Source organism: Astatotilapia calliptera, chromosome 23 (assembly GCF_900246225.1).
Source record: "Astatotilapia calliptera chromosome 23, fAstCal1.2, whole genome shotgun sequence".
NCBI classification, from domain to species: Eukaryota; Metazoa; Chordata; class Actinopteri; order Cichliformes; family Cichlidae; genus Astatotilapia; species Astatotilapia calliptera.
The window spans coordinates 15895054-15920245 of record NC_039323.1 but is presented as its reverse complement, the minus strand read 5'-3'; the positions used below and the strand labels follow the sequence as shown (position 1 = coordinate 15920245).

Here is a 25192-nt window from a genome sequence, read left to right as displayed (position 1 = left end):
CTGTTGCTTAACCACATTCAGGTATGTTAAAATGAGTCTGTGATACAATTCTAAAGGTCTGTGAGCTTGAGGGTCCTGCGCAGTATCTTTGCTGTTGCTAGTACATAGATCTCAGATGTTGTTCCTGGGATCTGCTGGAGCCACTCACTTAGCTTGGGATTACCACTAAGACCACTGTTACCTTCAATCTCCTCACCCTCTCAAGTTCTTCTCGCAGCCCTTGGTACTTCTCCAGCTTCTCATGTTCCTCCTTCCTGATGTTGCTAATATTCACTGTAGCTATATTTATTACTGCAGCCGTCTAACGCTGCTTGTCCACCACTACTGTGCCTGGTCAGTTAGCCATCACCAGGTTGTCTGTTTTTACCTCCAAAAAAATCCGTAACCCCCCCCCCCCCAAAAAAAAACAAAAAACAGAAATCAGAGTTCCAAACATGAACCCAGTAATGAGTAGCTCCACCGATATTGTTGCAGCATGTTTGATGCAAGCGTTTCCAATGGGTGAGTGGGAACATTTTTCCAAGTGGTGGAGACGGCTGCACGACTGTTGTCCATTTTTGTAAACTTTCCTTGCCATCCATCCCCAAAGGTTCTCAATTTGATTTAGATCAGGGGAACATGCAGGATGATCCAAAAGAGTGATGTTATTCTACTGGAAGAAGTCCCTTGTTCTGAAGGCATTGTGTACTGTAGCGTTGTCCTGTTGAAAAACCCAGTTGTTACCACACAGATGAGGGCCCTCAGTCATGAGGGATGCTCTCTGCAACATCTGGACATAGCCAGCGGCTGTTTGATGCACCTGCACATCCTGAAGCTCCAATGATCCACCGAAGGAAAAAGCACCCCAGACCTTTATGGCGCCCCCTCCACTGTGGCATGTAGAAAACATCTCAGGTAGGATCTGCTTGTCATGCCAGTAATGTTTGAAACCATCACGACCATCAATGTTACATTCCTTTTTTCCTCCGAGAATAACACTTTCTTCCACCTTTCAATGTCCCATGTTTTTCAATGTCCCAACTGACCGTTTGGACTCTCTTGCAAGAGAGTCCAAACGGTCAGTTCTGTGGTGTTCAAGGAGACGAGGCCTTTAAAGACGTTTTTTGTTTTTGAAGCCCTTCGGTCGCAGATGCCGTCTGATGGTTATGGGGCTACAGTCAAAACCAGTAACGGCCTTAATTTGGGTCAAGGATCGTTCAGCATCTTGACAGATAGTGTATTGGATCCTCCAGCTCAGTGCTGGTGAAATTTTTTGGGGTCTTCCACTTGACTTTTTTGTTCCATAACCCTCAGGATCATATAAGAAATTCCAAATGACTGTCTTACTGCATCCCACCTCAGCAGCGATAGCTCACTGCGAGAGACCCTGGTTATGCAGTTTAACAACCTGACCAGGTTCAAAAAGGGGACTTTTTTTGCCTTCCCCATCAGAATGTCATGACAATGTGACTACCTGACAGAAAATGAATTAAATTTTTTAAAAACAGATTTGGCCTAAACTTTTGATCAGCTATAGAACAGCCTATAAAACAGCCTGTTTCAGTTTAAGCATTGTTTTCAATAAATTGCATGCTCAAAAAAATGTTGTCCCACTCCCATTTCTTCTTTTTGCATGTTGAAGCTCTAATTGGGACCTTGTTAAGATCCAACCGTGCAAAACTGTTGATTGGGACATTTTAGGGGTGGGATAGGTCACCTCAATTTAATCGCACTTTGCGTTCCAAGCAAAAGGGAACTTTTGTCAATACACCATTTCCTGGTATACTGATTACACCGATGCACATATCAGAGCTACAAAGAATCAGAAGAAAGTGCTTCGCTAGGACTGATAAGAGGCAAGTTTAATTTCAAAAGACTACCCGACGTAAGCCTTGATAAAAGTGTGGTTTTTTGCAAACTGTGCAGAAGAAGTCTGCATACCACCGAAGGACTTCAACCTTACGGTATCATCTAAATGCAAAACATTGGACAAACGTACAAATTCTCTCGCAAAATGGATTGCTCTGGACTGTAGGCCACTATCAGAAGATAGTGGGTTAGAAAATGTGCTACAGTTAGCACATGTGATCCAACTTTCCAACTGAAAGACTATTTCAAGTAAAATTCAACAGCTTTATGACACTCAAAAGCAAGAAAAATTGGATATATTACAGACAACCCTGCTAATATGGAGGAACTACACCAGGAGCAAGCAAGACTGGGGCAACAGAGCCCCTCATCAGGATGTTTCCACACGGTGGAATTCAATGCTGGATATTGCTGCTAAAGAATCAAGAGGCTGTTTTTGCTGCTTTACACAAACAAAAGCACAAGGTACAAGGTCATTTTAACTCCATCAGAGCTGGTAAAACTCCAAATGTTGGTGACTGTCCTTGAGCCATGCAGGTAGATAAAACAATTTTTTAACTTGTTGTTACTGTTCCTTCAACAAGCTCTATAGTTGACAGTTATTGTGTATATTAATAATTACTTTCTTGAACTGTCTACTGCAGGTTTGTGACTGAGCCTCTTGGAAGTGAGAAATATGTCTCATGTTCAGTGGTTTTACCTGCTTTCTTCCACCTGCATCACACCATGGAGGTCTCCGATGATCAAACTCAAACTACAAGGACCTATCCCACCGTGTAGCTACACTCAACCATCTGTGGCTCAGGATAGCTACTGTGCTTGACCCACGCTTTAAGGATTTAAAGTGTCTTGCAAGGGGACAGCGAAAAGAGGTTTGGACCAGCCTTGAGGCCCTGCTACAGGAACAGTGTAAAGATGCCACCACAAAGGAACCATCAAAGACAAAGAGCTTCCTCCTCTCTTCAGACTCTGATTCAGATTAGGAAGCCCTGTGTAACAGGGTCCTGAGTTTATACAGAGTAGAATCCACCATCAGCAAGACAGACTACCCGCTGCAGTGGTGGTCCAGTTGAACAGGGACCCACCCACAGCTGTCTGTCCTGGCCCGCAAGTACTGAAATTAGTCCTGCCACTTCTGTACTTTATGTTGAAATTTTTATTTTTATTATTATTATTATTTAAAGACAATATCACTTTTAAAATGTACTTAAAATAGCACTTTATTTTTAGGTCTGCCCAATTTGGCCAGGGATATTATTTTTGTTTCTCTGTTAATCGAGATTAATTAATTACAAAGCCTCTAATTAATTAGTTTTTTTTTTTCGAGTAGGACACAAGTGTAAAGTAACTTTAAACATTTTTATATATGTTAGATTCTTCAAAATAGCCACCCTTTGCTATGATTACTGCTTTGCACACTCTTAGGTCAGGCGACTGTGGAGGCCATGCCATCTTATGCAGCACTCGATCACGCTCCTTGGTCAAATAGCCCTTACACAGCTTGAATGTGTGTTTGCGGTCATTGTCCTATTGAAAAATGAATGATGGTCCAACTAAACGCTAGCAGGATGGGATGGCATGTCGCTGCAAAATGCTGTGGTAGTCATGCTGGTTCAGTGTGCTTTGAGTTATAAAAAAATCCCCAATAGTGTCACCAGCCAAGCACCCCCACACCTTCACACCTCCTCATCCATGCTTCACTGTGGGAACCATGCATATAGAGACCATCCTTTCACCTTTTATGCGGTTCACAAAGACGTAGCAGGTTGAACCAATTTTGGTTTCAAGTTTGATGATATCAAATATATCAAACATGTTTTGCATTTTGTGTTTGAGAAAATCTTTGTTCAATCAATTTCTGGCATTTACATATAGTCAACTGATGAACTGTTCATTAGCGCATATATCTAAACAACAAATCACATGGCAGTAACTCATTGCATTTAGGTAAATAAACATGGGAAAGATAACCTGCTGAAGTTCAAACCAAGTATCATAATGAAGAAGAATGGGAATTTAAGTGAATTTGTTGGATGACTTGTTCTTGGTGCCACGTGGGCTTGCCTGAGTATTTCATAAACTTCACTGTAGTCAAATGGCCTCACCAGAAAGCAGGTCAATTCAATGGAGCACCTTAGGGATCTGGTGGAATGGGAGTTTTATGTTTTCTTTTTTAATTTGTAGGTAACAAATCTACAAAAACTGAGTGATGTCATCATGTCACTTGTTTTTTCATTTATCTTGTTGTCATGAAGAATTAAAGTAACTCTGAAGTCAAAATGGTTCTAACAGGGGTGCTAGTAAATCTTACCTAATAGTGTTTAATTTATTTTTAATTCATGAGATCATTAATTTTCTCAAAAAGATTAATGAGAGAAGAAAAAAGTAAATAAATGAGGAAAAAAGGAGAAAAGAAGAAAGATAATAAATGTTGCCAATGCTTGTTCATGTTTCAGTGAAACGCACTCTTAAACAAGGGTGTCTGTTCACTGAAATTGTAAGCCTTTTATTTTGAAACAGTAACAGCAACACTGTAACAGAACATTCTAAGGGACCATTTCAGGAAACTGTGTTCACCATAGCAAAAATTATAACATCAGAAAAATATTAGGTATTTTATGCGATATTGTATTCTGTTTGTTGTTCTGCTTACAGTTTTATTTCAAAGCATTATCACTATAGATGAAATAAGTACCTGGGTTTGAGGAGTGATGTGCTTGTATCCCAACACTAAAAGAAGTACAATTAACGCACACTTACCAAATTAAATTGTTAAATGAACCTTTTCTTGTTCAATTAAAGTTTTTTGTCTTTTAAATTTATATATAATATGTCCAAGTTTGGATAATGCTGCTGAGGTTTGGTCTCACGCTGATAATGAATCTAATTACTGTCGTAGAATTATTAAGGAATTAGCTAAAAGGAAGCAAGAAATTAGTTAAAAAGTAAGACTGATGAATTGCCTGCCAACCGATAACCTACAGCCTTTATACACAACAGCAACAGTTAGTTACGCAAGTATCTTCGACACCATGAAGAACCTGGTCTGAAGCAGACAAATTTACCTACATTGTTATGACGCAGTGCAGCATTGTGCTTTGGAGAGCTAAATTTAGCTGATAGCTGCTGGGATGGATTACTGAGAGGCTTGAAGGCGACGTGATATCTGGGAGGGAAATTACTTGAGCTTAATGAAGTACATAAGTCATTCCTCACATGCTGCCCACTATATAGCACACTCTCTCAATCTGTGAGGACAGTTTAGAGGGCACTACACATACTTGTAGAGGGTAATAGTTCATTTTCCTTGCAAGCTCCTCCATTGAGACCTCGTTTCAGCTTGACCCAGTTTGTGGAAGGAAAATTATGACTCAATCATTGCATTTAATAGCAATCCAATCATATATAGTATTAAAATATTTAATTCTGAGGTGGTGAGAGAAATACTCAGACATTGAACATAATAACACAAAATATGTATAATATGAATAATGCTACATTTAAGTAAACTTAATTAAAAGTAGGAATAGCATTACACAACTCTTCTAGATTTTATTTTATTTTTTTAGATGTACCAGTGTTTAAGCAGGTTTTTACTGTTTAGACAGTAACTAGGTTAACCTATTTTATATGAGAGTTGATCAGTCTTGTTCATATAGCACGAAAAAACCAAGAATATCTTCATTATTCTGATATCTACTCAGATATATTTATTTTTAGGGATTATTTTTTTAAATCACTGCAACAGTCATAGCAACGTATTTTATATTGTAAGGTAATGTTCTAACAATATTGGAGAGAATCTCAATGATCCCCCGTAAGTACAGTTCTTGGCTGGTACGTGGTTATGTTCCAAGTGTTTTTCCGTATTTTACAACCACTGGCTGTTTTTTGGTGAAGTAAGGCGATGCAAGCAGTGAATCGTTCCCCAACTTCCCGTAGCGTTGAATGTTTCGAAATCCTTTTCAAAAAAGCGTTTGTATCATCAAAGGCATCTCTGAGAAGCTAAACCCACAAAGGTTTTATCAGAGCACCAAAGAGGGTTAGTGTAGTTTTTCATAGGGTTAACCGTTTCCAAATGGTTGGGGTGGTAGATTGGAAGTGAAGGGCGTGCTCCTGGGCGAGAGAGGGGAGAGTGGATGAGAGAGCGGCCCTAATGCGGCATCTCATTACAACCTCTGTCAGGATCCCTCTATTCTACCATCAGCTCCCTTTAACTTGGTAAGAGCCCAACTGTCGTTTCGAGTGAGTGTGCCGCCAAAGAGGCATTTACAAATAAATGAAAAATGTCACATTTGATTTCACTCCTCTCGGACTGCGGCGCCTCAGCTTTGTCACAAACTGTCTTTGTTGTTCTGGTCTCTTGCAGGTCCAGCTCCCGGTCGCCGAAGATAGATTCTGGCAGGCTCAGGCCCTCTACTTCTCTCCCAGGGTAAGCTCGCAGACAATGACCTTCCCGTAATGTTGCTGAAACACTGATTCCTCCTTTTTTTCAGCTCTGCTTCTCTCATCCTTGTCCTTGAATGGCATGCGAGCGAGCAGGAAGTTGGAGCTGGTTTGCTATGACCGGGAAAATAAAGAGCTGGTAAAATGGCGTGGCATGTCGTTTAGGGAGAGTCAGCATGGTATCGTCTTTAACCCTTGGCTTTGTGGTTCGCCTGGGATGCCCTCGCTATTGCTGCTGCCGCCACCACAAAGGCGAGGAATTAAAGACACACTACACCTTTTTTTTTGATCGCGTACGTTTGCTGAGAATATTTATTTCTTTAAATTTTGCCGAAAATTGTCGTTTGCTTTTTAGGGTTTCGGAATTGGGATATTTCTGCATTTTATTTATGACGCTTTACGGTGGCTTTTTTGTATTTATTGAAAGATTTTATTCCTACGCCGAACCGTATGTATTATTATTATCATTATTATTATTATTATTATTATATGTCCGCACTGGCAATAACAAAGTCTATGATCATTATTATCAAAAACTCAACAAAATTACTGCGTTTCTATGAAGTTCCGAAACACGAAATGCAAAAATGTTTCGCTGAATACTACGAAGAATGACAAATATTCTATCAAAATAAGCACAACGTCCTGTTTGCATCAGTGAATTTAATTTAGATTTCAAAATGACTGAATTCAAATCCCGAACGTTTACATTCTATAGTTCATTTAAACTCCTATTTTTTTCTATTGCATTCATTCATTTACTGTGCAGTCCAAGTGAAATATGAAGCCATTTTAGTTCCCCCATAGTGTTCTCCTTATTTATCTTTTTTTTTTTTTTTTTTTTCCCTTTAATCGCTTCAAGGCATGATTAATCTCATGGACTGAATTCTTACGCAGGTTCAAGGCTTTCATGTAAGCTTCATGACACAGTAATCTGATTTTAGACACAAGCAACTGAGGTACAATGGGGTGTACTTTTCTATTTATAGAAATCTAAACGTATCCCACAATCCCTACTACAGATTTCAGTCAACAACACATCCTCAGCATGCTAAATGCATCCACACAATATTGACATCAAACGCTGGCACTTCTTTAAAGCTCATTCGTCTGATGTAAAACAGCATATATGTATTGTTTGATGTTTCAGTGACGTATTACAAGGATCCATCAGCTCGCAGCGCTGAAGCAGCCAAATGCACGTTTTGTTGTGTAATATCATCATAACAAATGCCTTTTTCATTCATGATCACTTCCTTTTAGCCTGCGTTTGCAGTTGCCTCAAAGGAAACAAGCTGGACGTTACAGCTGCTTCAGATTTCATGTCATGTCGTGACACAGTCATATCCTGAATACTTGTCTAAAGAATGTATATATCTATGCTTTTACAAGATGTCCTAAGGCTATATTTTTACCGTCTTCTGTTTGTGCTCACAGATCTTTGAACAATTATTGGACAAGAAGTGCACTGTAGAGAAAACACTTTTACTCACCTGCTGCTGTCCTTAAGCGTCGCAGTACTGCAATCGGTGTGTGCTCCTCAGTGAAGTGTCATTTGTAGCTTGTTGGGTTTTTTATGGGGTACAAATGCCCCATGCAGGCTTTCTGGAATGGGCTGTTAAGCCTCTTTAGTAACACTTTAAAGAGTGTATGTAGTGGGTGGGATGTCGTAAGGAAGGGGGTATGGACAGCCTGTTAGAAGATCCTGAAGGCAGGACGCCTCTGCATTTAAAAGCTGTTAATGATGCATGTCGCTCACTGAGGAATCAGTGGACCGCAGCCACCATGTTTCTCAGACTAAACGTACGTGTGTGTGTGTGTGTGTGTGTGTGTGTGTGTGTGTGTGTGTGTGTGTGTGTGTGTGTGTGTGTGTGTGTGTGTCTGAGTAGGACACCTGTTGTGCTGTCTGTAGCAGACCTTCCCTTTGGGAATCAGGATGAATAACAACAAGCAAAGTCTACTGCTAAATAGAAGCAAACCAGTGTAGTTACTCCATTATTGAAGTAGCTAAGTTCAAGAGTTGTTGATGGGGAAGTTTGTTATGGCTTCAGATCTTGATCTTATGGAAGATGCTTATTTGCAATTTAGTAGCAAGTGGCTCTGCTGTTTTGCATTTCTGTTATCTGTTTGCGTGCAAGAAGTGTAAATGGAGCTGCCTTTAGCTAACCAATCAGAATTGTCCAAATTATGTGAAACCTGAACACATGTCGTCTGAAGGCTTACTAGAACTGGCTATTCATAATATCCTGTGCTTAACTGTTGCTGTTGTTCACAAAGAAAAAAAAAAGACCTTGGGAGCCTGGATAGAGAAAGGATTATCTTTCAATAGACTTCAGGGGGAATGTGATTAGAAAATATGCACTTTAACAGTGAATTCATGTTTGCAATCATACTCTAATTATGATTTTTTTTTAATTGCATATGTAAGGTTTTTTCACCTGACAGATGAAAGAAGTGAATCATTTAACGGGTTAACAGTTAAACAGGTTTAAAGAATAGGATTTGGAAAATTAATACTTTTGGTGGCTTCAAAAGAAAAGAGTAATTTACAGCTTATATTACAAACACATACCCCTGGATGTTCACAGAAGACAATACTGACCAATGATAACAGGATTTCTTCACAGAACATTCAGCCAGAGGAGTGTGGCCATAGCTTAGGAGGTAGTGGGTCTGTTAATAGGATCTCCCAATCATGAACAACCCTCACTAAATTGAGATAATCTGTAGGGTTAAAATCTTACCATGTACAATCAGGTTGTGGATGTGACCACTTCTATAAAAACAGCTGTTACCTCTTGCTAGCTGTCAAGCTTGGTGGTAATGAAATGGTATTGCTGCTTAACGTGGTTCTAAAAGTTGTCTAACCTTGAGGAGCACTTAGTTTTTCAAAGGACTGCAAAGACTTTTTTTACATGACTGTTATGTGTATACACTTTCCCTGATATAATTGTTTAGACAATTCAGACTGTCCTGGAAATGAGAATCACATGCAAATCCCATTAAAACAAGAGCTGAATTTGCAGGGTGCAAAATATTTGGATAGTATGCTGCTGCCAGCATTGCCATCTTTAGTGTTGATAAAGAAAGATTTGGTAAAAGACACAGTTAATGAGTGTCAGTACAGTACAACATGGTCTGTGTCCTCTGTGTTGACAAAGACCTTGGTCAGTTGCACTCATGCCTGGTGTGTGTCTAGCTGTCTGTCCGTGCGTGTGTGTTTGTGTTTGGCATATGAATGATGAGTTCTATTCACTCAAGGTGACTTTTGAGGAGTCATCCATTTCTCCAATCACTGCCTCCTATTACTTGCTCCAGTGCACCACTTAGGCTACACACAAGCAATCATGGGCTGTTATCTGACTTTAAAGTATACTTCATCCTATACTGCAGACAGACTACATGTAAGGTTATACATTTACAGGGTGTTTGGACCAGAACTGGTGCTTATTTTATATAATCTCTTAATTTATTAACTTCAGAAATTTTAGATAAAGGGTTTCTAAACTGATTGAACAACAGAACTACAACAGCATGGCAGTTACTACAAATGAGCTTATTAAGGGATGTTTTCATTTTTATTCAGCATGTGGATTGATTTAATTATCGACTTGTTTGACAAAGTGTTACATGATCTTTTGTGTCTGCTCCCAGAGGGTTTACGATGACTGGCCCACTGCTGTACACTGATCTACACTGGTCCACTCTGTGCTTCTTATCATTGCTGTTGCTAGCCTCACTGCTAATGTGTTTCACCACCAACTGTATTAGCATAACTGAGTCCTTGTGAGATTTATAGTTGCCTGTGCTGTAGAAGAAAAGGAGTATATGGATATTTAGCTCTCTATAAAAAGGTGTAAAGATTAAATGGCACAACTTTTAAAAAGTTATTGCAGCAGTGGCTGGTGGTAAAGTTAAAGAGTGGAGGAAGATGTGTGTGTGTTTAGGTGGGGGTGGAGCAATCCTCTTTGCCTGTGTCAATTTCTACAGTCATTGGTGTCAATGCATGATACTGCATTACACAGTAGCTGTGAACACAGTGGCTTTTGCTGATGAATGGACTTGGCGCTTCAAAGTTTCTATCTCCAAGGGGTATTTTGTCATTTTTCATTGAGGTGTTGTTTAGTGGATTTTGTATCTGAAGTCTTCATATAAAGTACATATACAAGGGTTTTAGCTATCTACTGAGCTAGGAAGAAGCTCTTTCATCAAAGGTAATGGGAGTAGTCTTCACCAGTTCTTACTCAATCCAACACCATTTCAAAACAATGAAAACAAGTTGACTCAGGCAAGTACACTGTTAACCCTTGTATGGTGTTCGGGTCTGTGAGACCCGTGTTCAGTTTTTTTCAAAAGAAAAATTAAACAATTAATTATTTTTTCACGTGTAAATGTGTTGTGTCTTTCCACTCACTCCACTTGATTATAACTGATTTATTTATAACATTTTATATAAAAGAAAAACGAGAAGCACATTAATTCATAAATGTGATCTAACAAAGGTAAAGGGAAAAAATCAACCATGTTTGCTGTTCATATGTCTTGTAATTGGGATGAAGTAAACATCTGTTGAGTAATTTAACATAAAATTGTTTGATAGTGTTAATTTGGAAAGCCAAAACTCTAGCGGGTCCACCAGACCCATGAACACTGGCTGAGTAACAAAAATACGAACACCACACAAGGGTTAATGGTAGCAGCTTTCAAAGCACATTAGCTGGGAACATCACTAAATGCATTAAATGAATGCCTATTTAAATTCCAAGTGCATGTGCTCATAATCATTAAGTATCTTGCTACTATACACCAACTCTTTTTCTGTTTGCTTACCCAGGAACTCCTACACATTCAGGAGCTGATCAATCAAACCTGGCACCCAGGTACAGCTAAAGGTTTTTATTTATATTGCTTGCAAACATGCAACCACCTCCCAATGACCTAAAATGACCGATTTGTAGCATTTATGCACCTGCAATACCTTATGAATGTGATTTTCATTTTATAAAAATAATATTTAATTTATCAAATTTACCATATTTCTCATTTAATATCTACCACCCCATGTTTTTTCTTAGTGTGATTTATCAGTTTGCCAGCAGTACAAACAGAACAAACAAAACTGTAGCTTAGGCATGTCCTGGTTCAGATTAATGACTGACTCCTGGCATTATTTAGTTGAGGGTTTTTTTTAGTGGTGTCAGCGTTAATCTCGTTAAAATGACGTTAACGCCATAACCTCATTACGCCTTAACGAGCTAACCCCGCTACGGCTTTGACGCCGTGCAGCCCCACGCACAGGGCGATCCGCGTTAAATCGCTAACGGAGATTTGCCACCTTAATGCGGTTATGGTGTTAACGTCAGATTAACACTGACAGCACTAGGTTTTTTTTTTTTGGTTTTTTTTTTAATGGGAAATTGTTTCATATTACGAGTGGGGCATTTACAGGTATGTTTCACTGACTTTACTTACAGACTGTAATTTTACACAGGGAGTATGTGCAGATGATGATGATGATGATGTGTGATGAAATTGGAGGAGGTAGAATATGTGATAGCCACCACAGTGACTCTACTTCTTCACTGCAGTATTTTTACACACAAAAATAAAAAGTAATATTATACTCGATCCTACTGAAAATCTTAAATTCTATTTTATGTTTAACTTGTATTGATAGTGATTTTGTCAGGTATCCTTGTTAAAATGGTGAAAAGTACACACATATTCATGCCTGAAAGTGAGGAAAACAAACTTTTCTGTTATCATCCTGCATTCCTCTTCTGTGAACTCCACAGCTGACCATGAGTGTTAGCAGCATACAAGCCGACCCTCTTGTCTATGCTGGAAGAGGAATGCATGAGGAATGTGACAGGGTGATGACAAAATACTGAGTGTCTGGGTGCTTCTAGGACTATCCAGTCTTGTCTTATCTCAAAATACTGGAATAATTAGGTCTGACCTCAAACTAATGGTAAAATTATGATTTACAGTCGTTCTGGCTTTCTTACTACAGAGTAAAATCTGCCTTGCAAATACTGTGCATGGTTTATTGTACATTTGTGGCTTCAAAAAGGATTGATGGAAGTAAATCATTCTTAAAATGTTACAAGCCAGGATGTTAATATTATCCTGGCTTGTAATAATAAACAGACTGTGATTAAAGGTAATAGATAACGTATTGTATTTATATACTGTGAGTTTCTAAAAGTGTTTGTCAGATACCCAAATCACTTCGTCTGGCTCTATGCAAGGAGTCCCATTTCTACTCTGAGCCCCTTACAAATGGCCAATCTCGCCACCTTATCTTTAAGACTGATCCCCTATCGCCTCTCCTTGGGTGGTGGGCCTGCAGGCCCATGGCAGTTTGGAGCACACACCCTAAATCACATGTAGCATGACAGAATACAATATTCTATAGTTGCCTGGTGCCTTCGTTTACATTCTTTAGTTTTACCAAGAGCCTGATTCACTTAATTGAGGTGGAAAAACAGTGACAGAGTGTTTAATGGTGTCGGGTGTAATACAAATTTTAAAAATTATTTGGAACTGCTAAGAATTGCTGATATTATTAGGATATATGATGTTAATATTCTAAGAATTGAAAATTGTTTTGGCATTTATGGACTGTTATCATTTCCACATTGTGTTGTTTGATTTTTAATTGTTTTGACTTCTGTCTTGTTATAAGTAACATGCAGAAGTTCACAAAAAATTCTGAACAATAGTGCAGTACATCACTGGACAAAAAAAATTTGGGGATTTTGATTTTAAATCCAATATAAAAATTAAAATGATTAGTGGCTATTTCCTGTTACTTCATTACTCACCTGAGAAAATAATTTATTGCACACGTTTTGTGTTACTCTTTAAATTGACCTGAAAAATACAGTAAAACAATTATGAGTTAACAATAAAAACCTGAGGCTACAGTCCCATGTACAAATCCATATCTCAATCCTAGGACACACATACGATGTTTTAGTTTTTTATGTATAAAGATGAAAAGATAAACCCAAACCCACCAAATCAGTGGCTTGCAGCACAATCACATAGAAAGAAAAAGGGATGTTTTAAGTTGGGGTTATCTCTTGTCAATCTTTATAATGCAATTAATGATACAATTGAAATTGTAACCTAATCACAGAATTTTGTGCAGTAATTGAGTAATTTACTTTTTTCAGTTACACAGTAATATGATTACAATAATTCATTGCTTTAGAATTTGTTACAACCAGTGCTGGTTTTGGCAGTTTCACAACTGCATTTCATATTTAACACAATTCCAATTCATACAATCTCAGAATTTGTAAAAATGTGAATAGTTTAGATGGAGTAACCAATCAGAATTGGTACATACTTGAATTTGGGGGATTTTCCCAAAACTTTGAGGTCAAAATAAAATTTTCTGTTATCTGGCTCGAGTTAAGAACTTTAGGTCTTAGAACTCATCCTGTAGAGTATCATTAAAACTAGAAGCAGTCATAAAACCTAGAATGATTCGACTTTGCCTGCTATCCACTACAAGGCACCTCCCTCCTCCCTGCTAAAAATTTCCATTCTTACTCGCATGTGTGTGTGTTTGCAGTGTCACCACTAACCTCAACATAGCGCAACGAGGAAACATCAAATTGTATTTGCAGCTGTATCTATGATCATTCACAGGGTTTTGTACTGTAAATCTGTGCCAAAGGGGTCAGTCTGTCAGCTGGGTGCTGTATAACATCTCCAAGCATCTGATATAAGTATTTGCTTCAAAATAACTACAACTATAAACTGTAGTATTATGGCATTGTGAGCTGTTTGCTGGCCACAACAACACAATCATCACTCACCACCTACCCCAGCTTGACAGATTTGGCTCTTTGAGACTTAGTCCTCTTCTGATGTTCAAATGGTTAAATTTTAAGAAGTGCACAAAAATAGGCATGCTGGAAGTCAGACACAAGGAAACGACCTTGACAGGGATATAACCCAAATTTAACCCTGGAGAACCCATGGAGTCCCTAGAAAACCAATGGGGTCGGCTCTGACCCCATGGGTTCTCCAGGGTTAAATCATGTTTGTTTTTCACTCTTAATAATTAAGATGGTCCACATGGTACACATACAGATATTGTGTGTGTGTGTGTGTGTGTGTGTGTGTGTGTGTGTGTGTGTGTGTGTGTGTGTGTGTGTGTGTGGAACATGGGAAATTTTCATCATGTCTAGTGTGACTAAATTGCATAAATATGCTAGATGCACAGATCAATTTTGCAGAGGAACAATGGTAATGGCTTGATAAGATGGCTATGTGAGCCTGTTGAAAATTTAGTTTCCAGCTGCTGGAGACAGTAGGGGTTGGGAATGCTGATTTCATCCAGTGTTAGATGAGCCAGTTATTTAGTTCACGGGTCCTGAAAGTCAGGTGAAGGTCACACATAACTGACAAATAGAGGAGCCAGTGAGCTGGCACATGGTTAGTGATGTAATCAACATAAAACCAGTGCTATAGCTAAAAGTGCACATCCAACAAAGGGCAATACCACAACAATGTGTGTTCGGTCTGAGCTTCTTGAATCCACTAACACGATACTCTGTGCCATCATCAACCACAGAAATGTGGTCAATACAGTCAGCTGAATGACCTTTCAAATATAAATAGAATCTGACTGATTCATTGCAATTGTAAGGGATGCTTTGTCAATATATTTTCAGCAAGAATTATAATGTATTCATCCAATCATCATCAAGAATGATATTGCCTCTTTTATCCGGGTAATTAAAAACATCTACAAAATGCAAAGGATGCAAATTTTGTGGTGTCCTTTAAACATTTGACTTATGTCATATTTGTAATGCTTTGAGGATATCTAACACACAAACGTATTGCAGTTGCAGCAAAACCCCCACCTCCACTTAGACAACCTGGACCTTTGGAATCAGATTTGAAAGGCCCCTCATTAATAGACCTAATAGTTTTGCACAAGGCCACTTTTTTCAACTGGATGTGAAATGATATTAAATAGACTATGAAACAAGTTAATTTGTAGTGACAAACATCAGTGCAGAAATTTATGGTAACTATAGTACTAGTCAGGTTAACTAACCTGTTTAGCAGAACAGCACTGGGGAAAACAGGAAGTAGGCAGAGACTGGAGCTATATCTAGTTTTGTAAATATGCTTTCTCATACTTGAAACATTTTTATTTAAAATGCTGTTATTATCAGATGCTCTTTGACCCTATTTTTGATAAGCGAATCCTGCTTTGTAGGCACATACAGCCATTGCTGGAATATCAACTTCTCCTGCAGGCTTTGTAGCACTGAATTAGGCTTTCCATCATCTGGAGAGACGTGCATGTGTAGCTGCATTTGTAGAGCCACCAGCAGCAGCACCCTTTCACTGAAAGACTTGTCACTGAACAAAGTTGGTAGTCAAGGGTTATATTTCACATTATATGTGGATATAAAACCAAGAGCAGGGTCAGAAGTTGTTACAGTATTTTAATTTGAAGAACAAAATTGCAACCTAACATGCAAGTATTACTTATTGTAATGTTTATGAGAATTTTCTTTTCCTCACTATCAGCTTTCACTGTGTTTAAGGAAGCCATACTTCAGTGAGCTTTATGTATTAGATTCTGTATTGGACATAAAAGCAATTTCTGTCTCCAAAATGGTTAGGGATAGTCAAGAAAGCATTCTTTGTCCCCATGTATGAAGCGCCCATGTAGAAATGCACTAATCTCCTTCCCGAAAGGTTAGCCCTGCATTTTAATTGTCTCTGACATTTCCCACTTAAACTGCACACAGGGACAGGCCATGCAGGTTTCACGGGCAGTGTGGAGGCTTGTAAACGTCTTTTGACAAAGTCCTTACATTTTAGTGTCTTTCTCATGGCTCTGTCAGTTTACTGAAAGAATTGGTCAATGAATTTTATCTTTGTGTATTGAATTAGGCTTTTTTAAAGTGTCTGGTGTTATTGCATAGATATCTTTAAACAGTTTTTTCCTGTCTTCTGGTTTGATCTGTGTACCTTCTGCATGTCACACCCATCCAATTGCTTGTTGGGCTCTTCAAGCACCCTTTCCTTCCTGTGCTCTCATTCTCTTTCTCTATCAGTTTCCCCTTTCTACCTATTCTCTTATCGACCTTATCACATCCTGCAATGATACATAACTCAGCAGCACACCTGTGATCCGTGACAGCTGAGCCCCTGGCCTGGTGCAGTGCTGTCACTCAGCTAGCTAACTGCCATTAAACAGCATGACCCTGCCGCCCCATTAGGCTTGAGTCAGATGGGAGTGTCAAAATATTCCCCCATGCACCTTGCTGTTTGGCACTACTGTGTAGATGTGGTCTGGGTGGAATTAGCTGTGAGCTCAAGAGCCTTTTTAGTTTACAGTTACACTTGCAGTTACACTTATAATAATTTATATAATGTGTGTTTGTGTGGATGTATGTTTCTATGTATATTGTTTTTCACTGCCTCCCTATTATTCACTATTGGCTACCCCTTATATTTAAAAGACTAGAAAAGCTAGTAGATCTTCACCAAAAACTAATAACTATAGTCATAAACAACGCCAAAAATAATGTAAACATTTTAGAAATAAATGTTTTAATAAATAAATGCTTCTAAAATCCATAGATTCAGTTCAGGTACATTTGCTAAAATGGAGAGAATGTTGTCTCCGGGAGTTTAGCTGATTTGATTTAGAGCGGCAAGGTATGGTGGGTGTGTTCCGGTTAAAGAACACGGAGGCAGCTTCCAAGTTTAGGAGATTTATTCAGCTGTGGTCTGTAGTAACGATACATAAAGCAACTATCAGTACAGCACACATAAAACATTCAACATGCCCAGACATTATTCTAGCACAGAGATAGCACAAGGAACTGTATTCAACACTCACATCTATAACAACTTCAATAATTACACAAGATTTATAATTAGCATTAACTAGCTTAGTAGCTTACATAGCATGTTAGCGTATTAGCATAAAATAACATTAGCATAGTCAAGAGGGAACAAATACACACAATAGCATCTGGCATACACAACATCATGTAAACAGAACCCACCTTCTGGCATTCACACACAGCAATAAACCAAAACCCACGAAATGCTGATGAGAGGACACAAGGAGCAATGCTGGCTATCAGCAGCTACAAGGCAGACTAGCAGCACACGGCACAGAGTGGTGCATTCAAGGAACGTCAGCATAGACATGGTGAGTTCAATGACGTAGGACATATCAATTTCCACAGTGCAAACACTATCTATAAACAAACCACTACACTTCAACCAAGCAAATAATGTGTAAACAGTGGGCTTTCTAACACAGCCGCCCCCGAATGTCTGCACAGACAGTCGAATCCAAGGTAGAAAGCCACTCAGGTACGTGGATCCTTATCATCTTCAAGCATAGGGAGTGAGACCAAGCGGGCTACCGGTCGAATATACGTTCGATCTTTGACCTTAACGGCAGCAGTCCGGATGCGTCCATCAGCTCCAGGGTAAGTAGTCGTTACCTTACCAACAGGCCATAAAGCTCTTGGGAGCTGAGGATCAACTATGAGCACCACTTGGTCCGGTTTGAGGCACTCCGAATCCTTCTGCCACTTCTGTCTCTCTTGCAAGTTAGGCAGGTAGTGACGGATGAATCGGGACCAGAAATGGTCGACAAGAACTTGACTATGTCTCCATCTCCGACTCCCAATAAGGTTACTGGGATCGTAAACCACTTGAGGGAGTGATGCATCATAGCGTCCCATCAGCAGGATGTTAGGTGTGATGGGGTCTGGATCTGCTATGTCTGATGAGACGTAGCCGAGAGGCTTAGCATTTACGATGCCTTCCACTTCCACAAAGACCGTATGAAGCACAGTTTCAGGGACCGTCTGCTCCTTGAGTACGACCTTAAGAGCGGTTTTTACGGACCTGACCTCTCTCTCCCAGGCACCACCGAAGTGAGGAGCACTGGGAGGGTTGAAACGGAAAGCAATCTGCTGCTCTGCCAAACGCTCCTTCAACTGAGGCGCCATGGTCTCAAAGGCCTCATGGAGCTCTCGGGCCCCACCGACAAAATTGGTCCCATTGTCACACAGGAGCTCAAAGGGTTTGCCTCTTCTGGCAATAAAGCGCCTTAACGACATCAGAAAGGAGTCAGTGTCAAGGCTCTCGAGGAGGTCTAGATGCACACAGCGGGTCGTCATACATTTGAAGACTATGCCCCAACGCTTCTCTGTTCGACGTCCAATTTTCACGGTAAAGGGTCCAAAACAATCGACTCCAGTCGAGTAAAAGGGTGGTTTATACAGACGAGCCGCCCCATGTAGGGACCGCGCTGTTGTCTTCCAGGTAGAGAACATGCTGATTTCAGGAAGTTGAGGGCAGGAGTTAACCCTAACCTGTCCACAGAAATATGATTTCTTCAGCTCACCATCCTCTGGCTCTGGATATACTGGTGGGATGGTCGGCCAATGTTCCTCGGATTGACGTAAAAACTCAGGGCCTTGGTGCCACCGGTGTGGTCGTGACAGCTCCTTTAAGGTCTTGCCCCGGGTAATGTCATCGGCAGGGTTATTCGCGCTATCCACATATCTCCAGGTACTCCCATCTGTAAGACTCTGGATCTCTGCCACCCGCGTGCCCACAAAAACTTTATAGCTGCAAGATTCTGACTTGATCCAGTGGAGGACGGTAGTAGAGTCCGACCAGAGAACAACCTTCCGAATGGGCAGCGTGAGCTCAGCTTGAAGGAGACCAGCTAGTTGTGCACCAGTGAGAGCGGCACTTAGCTCCAACCATTACAAAGGCAACATAGACTTCCTTCTGAGCAGTTTCTGTCCGTAGGTAAGCGACAGACCCATACGCTCTCTCGGAAGCGTCGCAAAAGATGTGGAGATCTCTGCTCGAGGCAGATGAATCAGCAGACGCTGGTGCATAACATCTGGGGATTTCCATTTGGATAAGATCAGGAATCTCCTTTTCCCAGGCAAGCCATCTGTCACGAAGGCTAGGTGGCTGGATCGGGTCGTCCCAGCCGAGCTGGTCCTTCCAAAGATCCTGTACCAGAATCTTGGCCCGTGTGGTGAACGGTACTATATAACCTAGCGGATCATACTGACACGCAAGTTTTTTGTAGACGTTCCTCAGTGTGGGTTCAGTTCTCTCCCCCAGTCGATGTCTGTATTTGAAGGAGTCACGAAGGCAATCCCATGTCAATCCCAGAGTTGGCTCCCAAAGGTCCGTGCTAGACTGAGAGAGCCATAGGTCACTACTCTCAGATCTGACATTGGATGGAAGATGTTCAATGACAGCAGGGATGTTGCTGGCCCATTGACGTATCTCAAAGCCCCCGGTGTGGAGCAGCTGGCGCAGACTGTCGACTAGGGCCTTAGCCTCCTCTTGGGAGTGGGTGCTGCGGAGACAGTTATCCACGTAGAACGACTGCTCTACACAATCGACGAGGTCATGATTGGACCTACAAGTGTCCCGGACGTGCTGCTGCAGTGCATAGATGGCGCAGCAAGGACTGCATGTAGTGCCAAATGGTAGCACTTGCCATTCATAGATCTTCGGCTCTTCATTCCTCTTCATGTCCCGCCAGAGGAAGCGCAGCACTGGTTTGTCTGCTGGCAACAGGCGTATCTGGTGGAACATACCTTTGATGTCGCCACTCACAGCAACTGGATACTGTCGAAACCGAAGAAGAACTCCTAGCAAAGATGGACCTAGGGCAGGTCCAGGGAGGAGAATAGAGTTGAGGGACTTCCCTTCGTACTGGAAAGAGCAGTTAAAGACGATCCTGTCCTTGTTATTGTGTCGCACCATGTGGTGAGGTATGAACCAGGATTCTGCAGTGGTTCTAGCTATCTCATGTGGCACCACAGCTACATAGCCCAACTTCTCTAGTTTCTGAATCTCCTGACAATACACTTCAGCACGTTGTGGGTCTTTGACAAGTCTCCTCTCTGTACTGCGCAGACTTGGCAAGACTGCTTCCATAGGAGCTTGAAGCGTGGCGGAGTTGGCGCGACGAAGCAGTGGTGTGGCATACCTCTGTGTCCCATCGACAGTGACCCTGATAGTGGATGTCTGGAGTAGGTTCAGAGCTTGCTGATCTTGCTTTGATCGGGTTACCTGCTTCTCGCTCACATAAGGGAGCGTATCAATCTGCCAGAGACGCTCAACATTCCTGAAAAGCTCACTGGTTGGCACAACGGTTGTTGTGAACAGGCACTGCTGCTCAGTTGCAGGAGTCTGGTCGATACTGATGGGACCTTGGAGCGACCAACCAAGCTTGGTATGGACAGCGATGGGTCCCCCTGTCGGGCCCAGATGAACTGGTTCTGTGGGGGCCAGGAGATGAGGCATGTCAGAGCCGATAAGCAGCAGAGGTTGAACATGGTCTACCAAAGGCAGAGGTAAGTCACGCAGGTGTTTATAGCGGCGTTGGAGAATCCTCATCGGATAGGAATGTTCTGAGAGACCAAGGGCATCGGCGGTGAATGCCTTTTGTATATGATACTTCTCCCCAGGTTTGTAGGGGGAAGACACTTGGAAGGAGACTGAGGCGCCACGAAGCTGCACTACCTCTTGGTGGACAGTCCGCAGGGTAAGCGTCTCGGGCTCTGGGGTGAGTTTTAAGCGTCGAACAGCTTGTGGTAAAATGATGCTTCGTTCTGAGCCATCATCAAGTATTGCATGAGTCTCCAATGTTTGGTCCCTGTTGTACAGCAAGACCTTTACAACCTTCAGCATCACCTTGGGGGAACGGTTCGGCCTATCCAAGTACACTGTTGTAGTCGGAGCAGTCAGCATGAGCACACTCTTCTGGATCTGCTGGATAGCATCATGCAGTACAGTCAGGTGTTGTTCTCTGCAGGTATTACAAGGTCGTTTGAGGGTGCAAACCTCCGGCTGGTGAGTTCTTCCACATTTCCAGCACCGCTGTTCATCAGTTAACCACCTCACCATCTGGTCGGTGGTCAGTTTCTTAAACTCTACACAAGCGTTCAGGAAATGCTCCTTATTCTCGCAGCGCGGGCAATATGGTTTTGGTCTGGATGAGGTCTTTGGTCGGAAAGAACTCCCTTCTGCGCTGGGGGTTTCCTGGGAAGTCAGGAAGAAGGCTGTAGATTTCTCCTTTGGTTTATTGGGAAGACGCTGGTCTTTCTTTGTCAGCTTATAAGCTTCAGGACTATAGAGTGAAGCAGCTCTACCTGCGATGCGCTTCGCTTGGGATTTCATCTGCAGCCAGGAACTCAGATCAGGCAGGGTATAGGTTTGGTCAGTACCTGTCCGAAGAATGCCTTGGTTCAGGCAATGCTCTACAAACCCATCGCGATAACTGGGTGGCATCTTACTCAGTAGTCGGTCGACATGAGACCCACATCTTAGCTCAAAGCCGTTCTGGCCCTCCAGTGTCCTAAGCATCCCTACTAGAGATTGGATAGACAAGGCAAATGCATCAAAGGCTTCTGCGTCGCCGAATTTGATAGCTGGAGCATTCAGAATTATGCCCAATTCGCTTTGGACGAGCTGACGGGGTTGCCCATACTTGTCCTGCAGGGCGTGCATGGCTGTGGTGTACGGCGTTGGGTCGTGCATGTATGCCTTAGCTAGCTGGATTGCACTAGGTAGCCGTAGGTGCCCAAGCAGCACTTGATATTTATACTGCTCATTCAGGTGTGGATGACTGTTCAACAGGTTGTCAAGGGCCATTTTCAATAAGGCAAAGTCACTTTCACGGCCACTCTCAAAGGAGGGAATCATAGGTTTGGGAATGCCATGACCTGTGGCGAGGAAAGGGTAGGCATTAGCTGTCGGTAGTTGATGTAGCTCGGACTTAGTCCGGGTGGGAGTGCAAGATAACTCTGCTTCGGCAGGGTTAGTGCAGGCTGCATGAGCGTACTGCGATGGCTGAACTGAGAATGGAGTAGATGCCTGGTAAGAGATATCAGGTGCAAAGGTAGTAGACCGAGGTCCAGCTGGAACAGTTGGGTGCAGCACTTGGGGCATGCATTGAGAATGCAATGGATGCGAGGCCATGGTTACTGGAGGTGGAGCTACCACAGGCGCTGGAGGCTGAGCCACAGTAAGTGTTGAGGGTGGAGCGATTAGCGGTACAGGAGGATGACCCACGGGACCGACTGAAGGTAGAGCTGCATGGGTGCTCGAATTACTATTCTCCGATGGGCATGATGAGACTCTGGAACCACTGGGTTCTTGTGCCTTCTCTTTAAGGAGAGAAGTAACCATCTTGGCTATCTCCAACTCGTTTACCCTCTTCTTTAGCTGTCGTCGCCTCTCCAGCTGTCTGCTCAATGACTCTTGGGTTCTAATGGCTTCTTCCTGTAGCTGCTGGGCCTCTCTGGCTTGAGCTTGAAGTCGTTGACACTCATATTCGACTTGTTGATCCTCTTCTAGGTGCTGTTGGAATTCCTCAAGTTCCATCTGCTTCACTCGCTCTTCGAGCTGGGCTGTTTCCAGGTCTGATAATGCGTGGGAAGGGAATCTGCCTATCGCCGAGCGTGATGCTCTTGTGGATCTGGATCTGGAGCTCCTCTGGGATGAGCGTGTTTTACCACTATGTGAACACTGAGAAGCAGTAGCAGGTTGCCTGGTTTGAGTTTGTCCCTCAAGAGGGAGTGTTGAAACCTCATAATCGGTCAGGTAAGTAGGTGGCCGTCGCTCCCTCTGCGAAACACATGGGGGTGCTGAGTCAGCCTGGACATCTGTCTGTTCCATACCTTAATCAGTACTCTAATCCGGCTCGAAGGACCATAAAATGGAGAGAATGTTGTCTCCGGGAGTTTAGCTGATTTGATTTAGAGCGGCAAGGTATGGTGGGTGTGTTCCGGTTAAAGAACACGGAGGCAGCTTCCAAGTTTAGGAGATTTATTCAGCTGTGGTCTGTAGTAACGATACATAAAGCAACTATCAGTACAGCACACATAAAACATTCAACATGCCCAGACATTATTCTAGCACAGAGATAGCACAAGGAACTGTATTCAACACTCACATCTATAACAACTTCAATAATTACACAAGATTTATAATTAGCATTAACTAGCTTAGTAGCTTACATAGCATGTTAGCGTATTAGCATAAAATAACATTAGCATAGTCAAGAGGGAACAAATACACACAATAGCATCTGGCATACACAACATCATGTAAACAGAACCCACCTTCTGGCATTCACACACAGCAATAAACCAAAACCCACGAAATGCTGATGAGAGGACACAAGGAGCAATGCTGGCTATCAGCAGCTACAAGGCAGACTAGCAGCACACGGCACAGAGTGGTGCATTCAAGGAATGTCAGCATAGACATGGTGAGTTCAATGACGTAGGACATATCAATTTCCACAGTGCAAACACTATCTATAAACAAACCACTACACTTCAACCAAGCAAATAATGTGTAAACAGTGGGCTTTCTAACATTTGCATTGTGGCATCCAGTCAAGTCATTTCATGGACGTCACATAAATTTGTGCCTGCTATGAAAGTTGCTTCGTGTCCTGTTTGCACACATCATTAAAATGCTGCAAGTTTAAAACGAGTTTGTATAATTTCTGCAAATTAAGTCTGTGTCAGTGTGCATTTCTATCACCTAGTTTTTGCATATGTAAAAGGATGTGATAGATTAGATAATTTTGAACCAGCACATTTTATTGCTGCAGCCCACATGAGACGGCTTTTACATTTTCCTCTTTCATAATGACTGACCTTGACTCTTCACTAAGTAAGCTTCTAAAAAAAAAGAAAGAGGGAATGGAAAAATATTAAATCCACTTTCAGGGGATGCCAGTTTAGCTCAGTGCGTTGAGTGGGCGACCACATGCCATACGGCTGAGAGCGACCGGCCTGGGCTCGAGTCCGACCAGCGGCCCCATTTGCTACATGTCTCCCCCTCTCTCTCTTTCCCTCTGCTTTCCTGTCAGTCTTCACTGCCTCTATCAAATAAACCTGTCATGGTCCTGAGTCTGACTAGTCAGTGTTTTGTGTTTCCTTATATTTTTCTAGGTGCTTGTTTATTCTGTTTTATCCTTTAAGGTTTGCCATTTGTTAGGGTTTTGTTCTGTGCCTGCCTTCTCCCACTTCTGTGTTCCCTGTGTTTGTCTATGGTGTCACACAGTCTGCTTGTGAATCTGTCTGTTTAGCTCAGTGTCTTGTCGAGTTCTCTGTGTCTGCGAGTTTCCTGTTTTATTCTGAAAGTATCTTTCTCATGTGAGTGTTCAGTTTACGTTGCCCCTGTCCCGTCAGCTCTGATTTCTCCCGGGTGTGTTGCCCTCCTGTCTCTCATCCCCTTGATTACTGCTGTGTGTATTTAAGCCCTGCGTGTTCTCCTGCCTGTTGCTGGTTCGTCTGCGTTCATGTCCTCCGTCTCCCTGAGTGATTTCCCTTCATCTGTCTGCGTCTCTCTGTTCCTCTCCATGTACGGTTATCACTTCAGGTTTGCTTTTTAGTTTTCCAAGTTTGGGTTCTCCGTTCTGTTTCTCGCCTCCCCTGCCTTGTGTATTTGTTCCACCTCCCTTAATAAATTCTCCTCACTTCAGAAGTACCTGTGTTTTGGGTCCTTAAATAATTCCACACGGCTCGCCTCGACAGCCGTGACAAAACTTTAAAAAGGCTACAAAAAACATATTTCGGGGGTTTCTGTCTGATTGGCAAGCAGAGACATAAATACCATGTCACATTTGACCCCTCTGACCTCTCCTGAAAATAAACCAATATAGAGCCATTTCTTACTGCCATTGTTTGTATTTGCCACATACATGCAAATAGAGAATGACATTCCCATTATCATTATTATTACTATTATTATTATTACATAATAAGCCTGAGTTATTCATGTCCAGTTATTTACAAACCAGTATATATCACTATCTATTGTCTAT

At 41.8% G+C, this 25192-nt stretch overlaps 2 protein-coding genes across 5 annotated transcripts in view; one reads left to right on the top strand and one right to left on the bottom strand.

Annotated features, from left to right (window-relative positions):
* The first annotated feature begins 5428 nt into the window (after window positions 1-5428).
* naaladl2 (N-acetylated alpha-linked acidic dipeptidase like 2) overlaps window positions 5429-25192 on the top strand; it is a 568261-nt gene continuing 548497 nt past the window's right edge. The window contains exons 1-3 of one of the 4 annotated variants that reach the window (XM_026159034.1): window positions 5429-6069; window positions 6218-6742; window positions 11129-11174. The gene's annotated coding sequence lies outside the window, so the exon portion shown is untranslated. Of the gene's footprint in view, window positions 6743-11128; window positions 11175-25192 lie in introns of all 4 variants that reach the window. The other 3 variants (XM_026159033.1, XM_026159032.1, XM_026159031.1) reach the window with 3 other exon arrangements.
* Window positions 16882-23581, bottom strand: LOC113015855 (uncharacterized). Its single transcript, XM_026158211.1, has 4 exons — window positions 23475-23581; window positions 19138-23193; window positions 17355-19073; window positions 16882-17073 (listed from the first exon to the last, which is right to left on the bottom strand). Exons 2-3 carry the CDS (start codon window positions 23026-23028, stop codon window positions 17667-17669), a joined length of 5298 nt encoding a protein of 1765 aa, XP_026013996.1. The 5' UTR covers window positions 23029-23193; window positions 23475-23581; the 3' UTR covers window positions 16882-17073; window positions 17355-17666.

What these genes read in the sequence shown, in the direction of transcription:
- LOC113015855 (XM_026158211.1), bottom strand. Translation starts at nt 23,028, where the DNA reads ATGGAACAGACAGATGTCCAGGCTGACTCAGCACCCCCATGTGTTTCG. An exon ending in CCGAGAGAGCGTATGGGTCT is followed by an intron (nt 19,074 to 19,137) that starts GTCGCTTACCTA and finishes TAATGGTTGGAG; the next exon opens with CTAAGTGCCGCTCTCACTGG.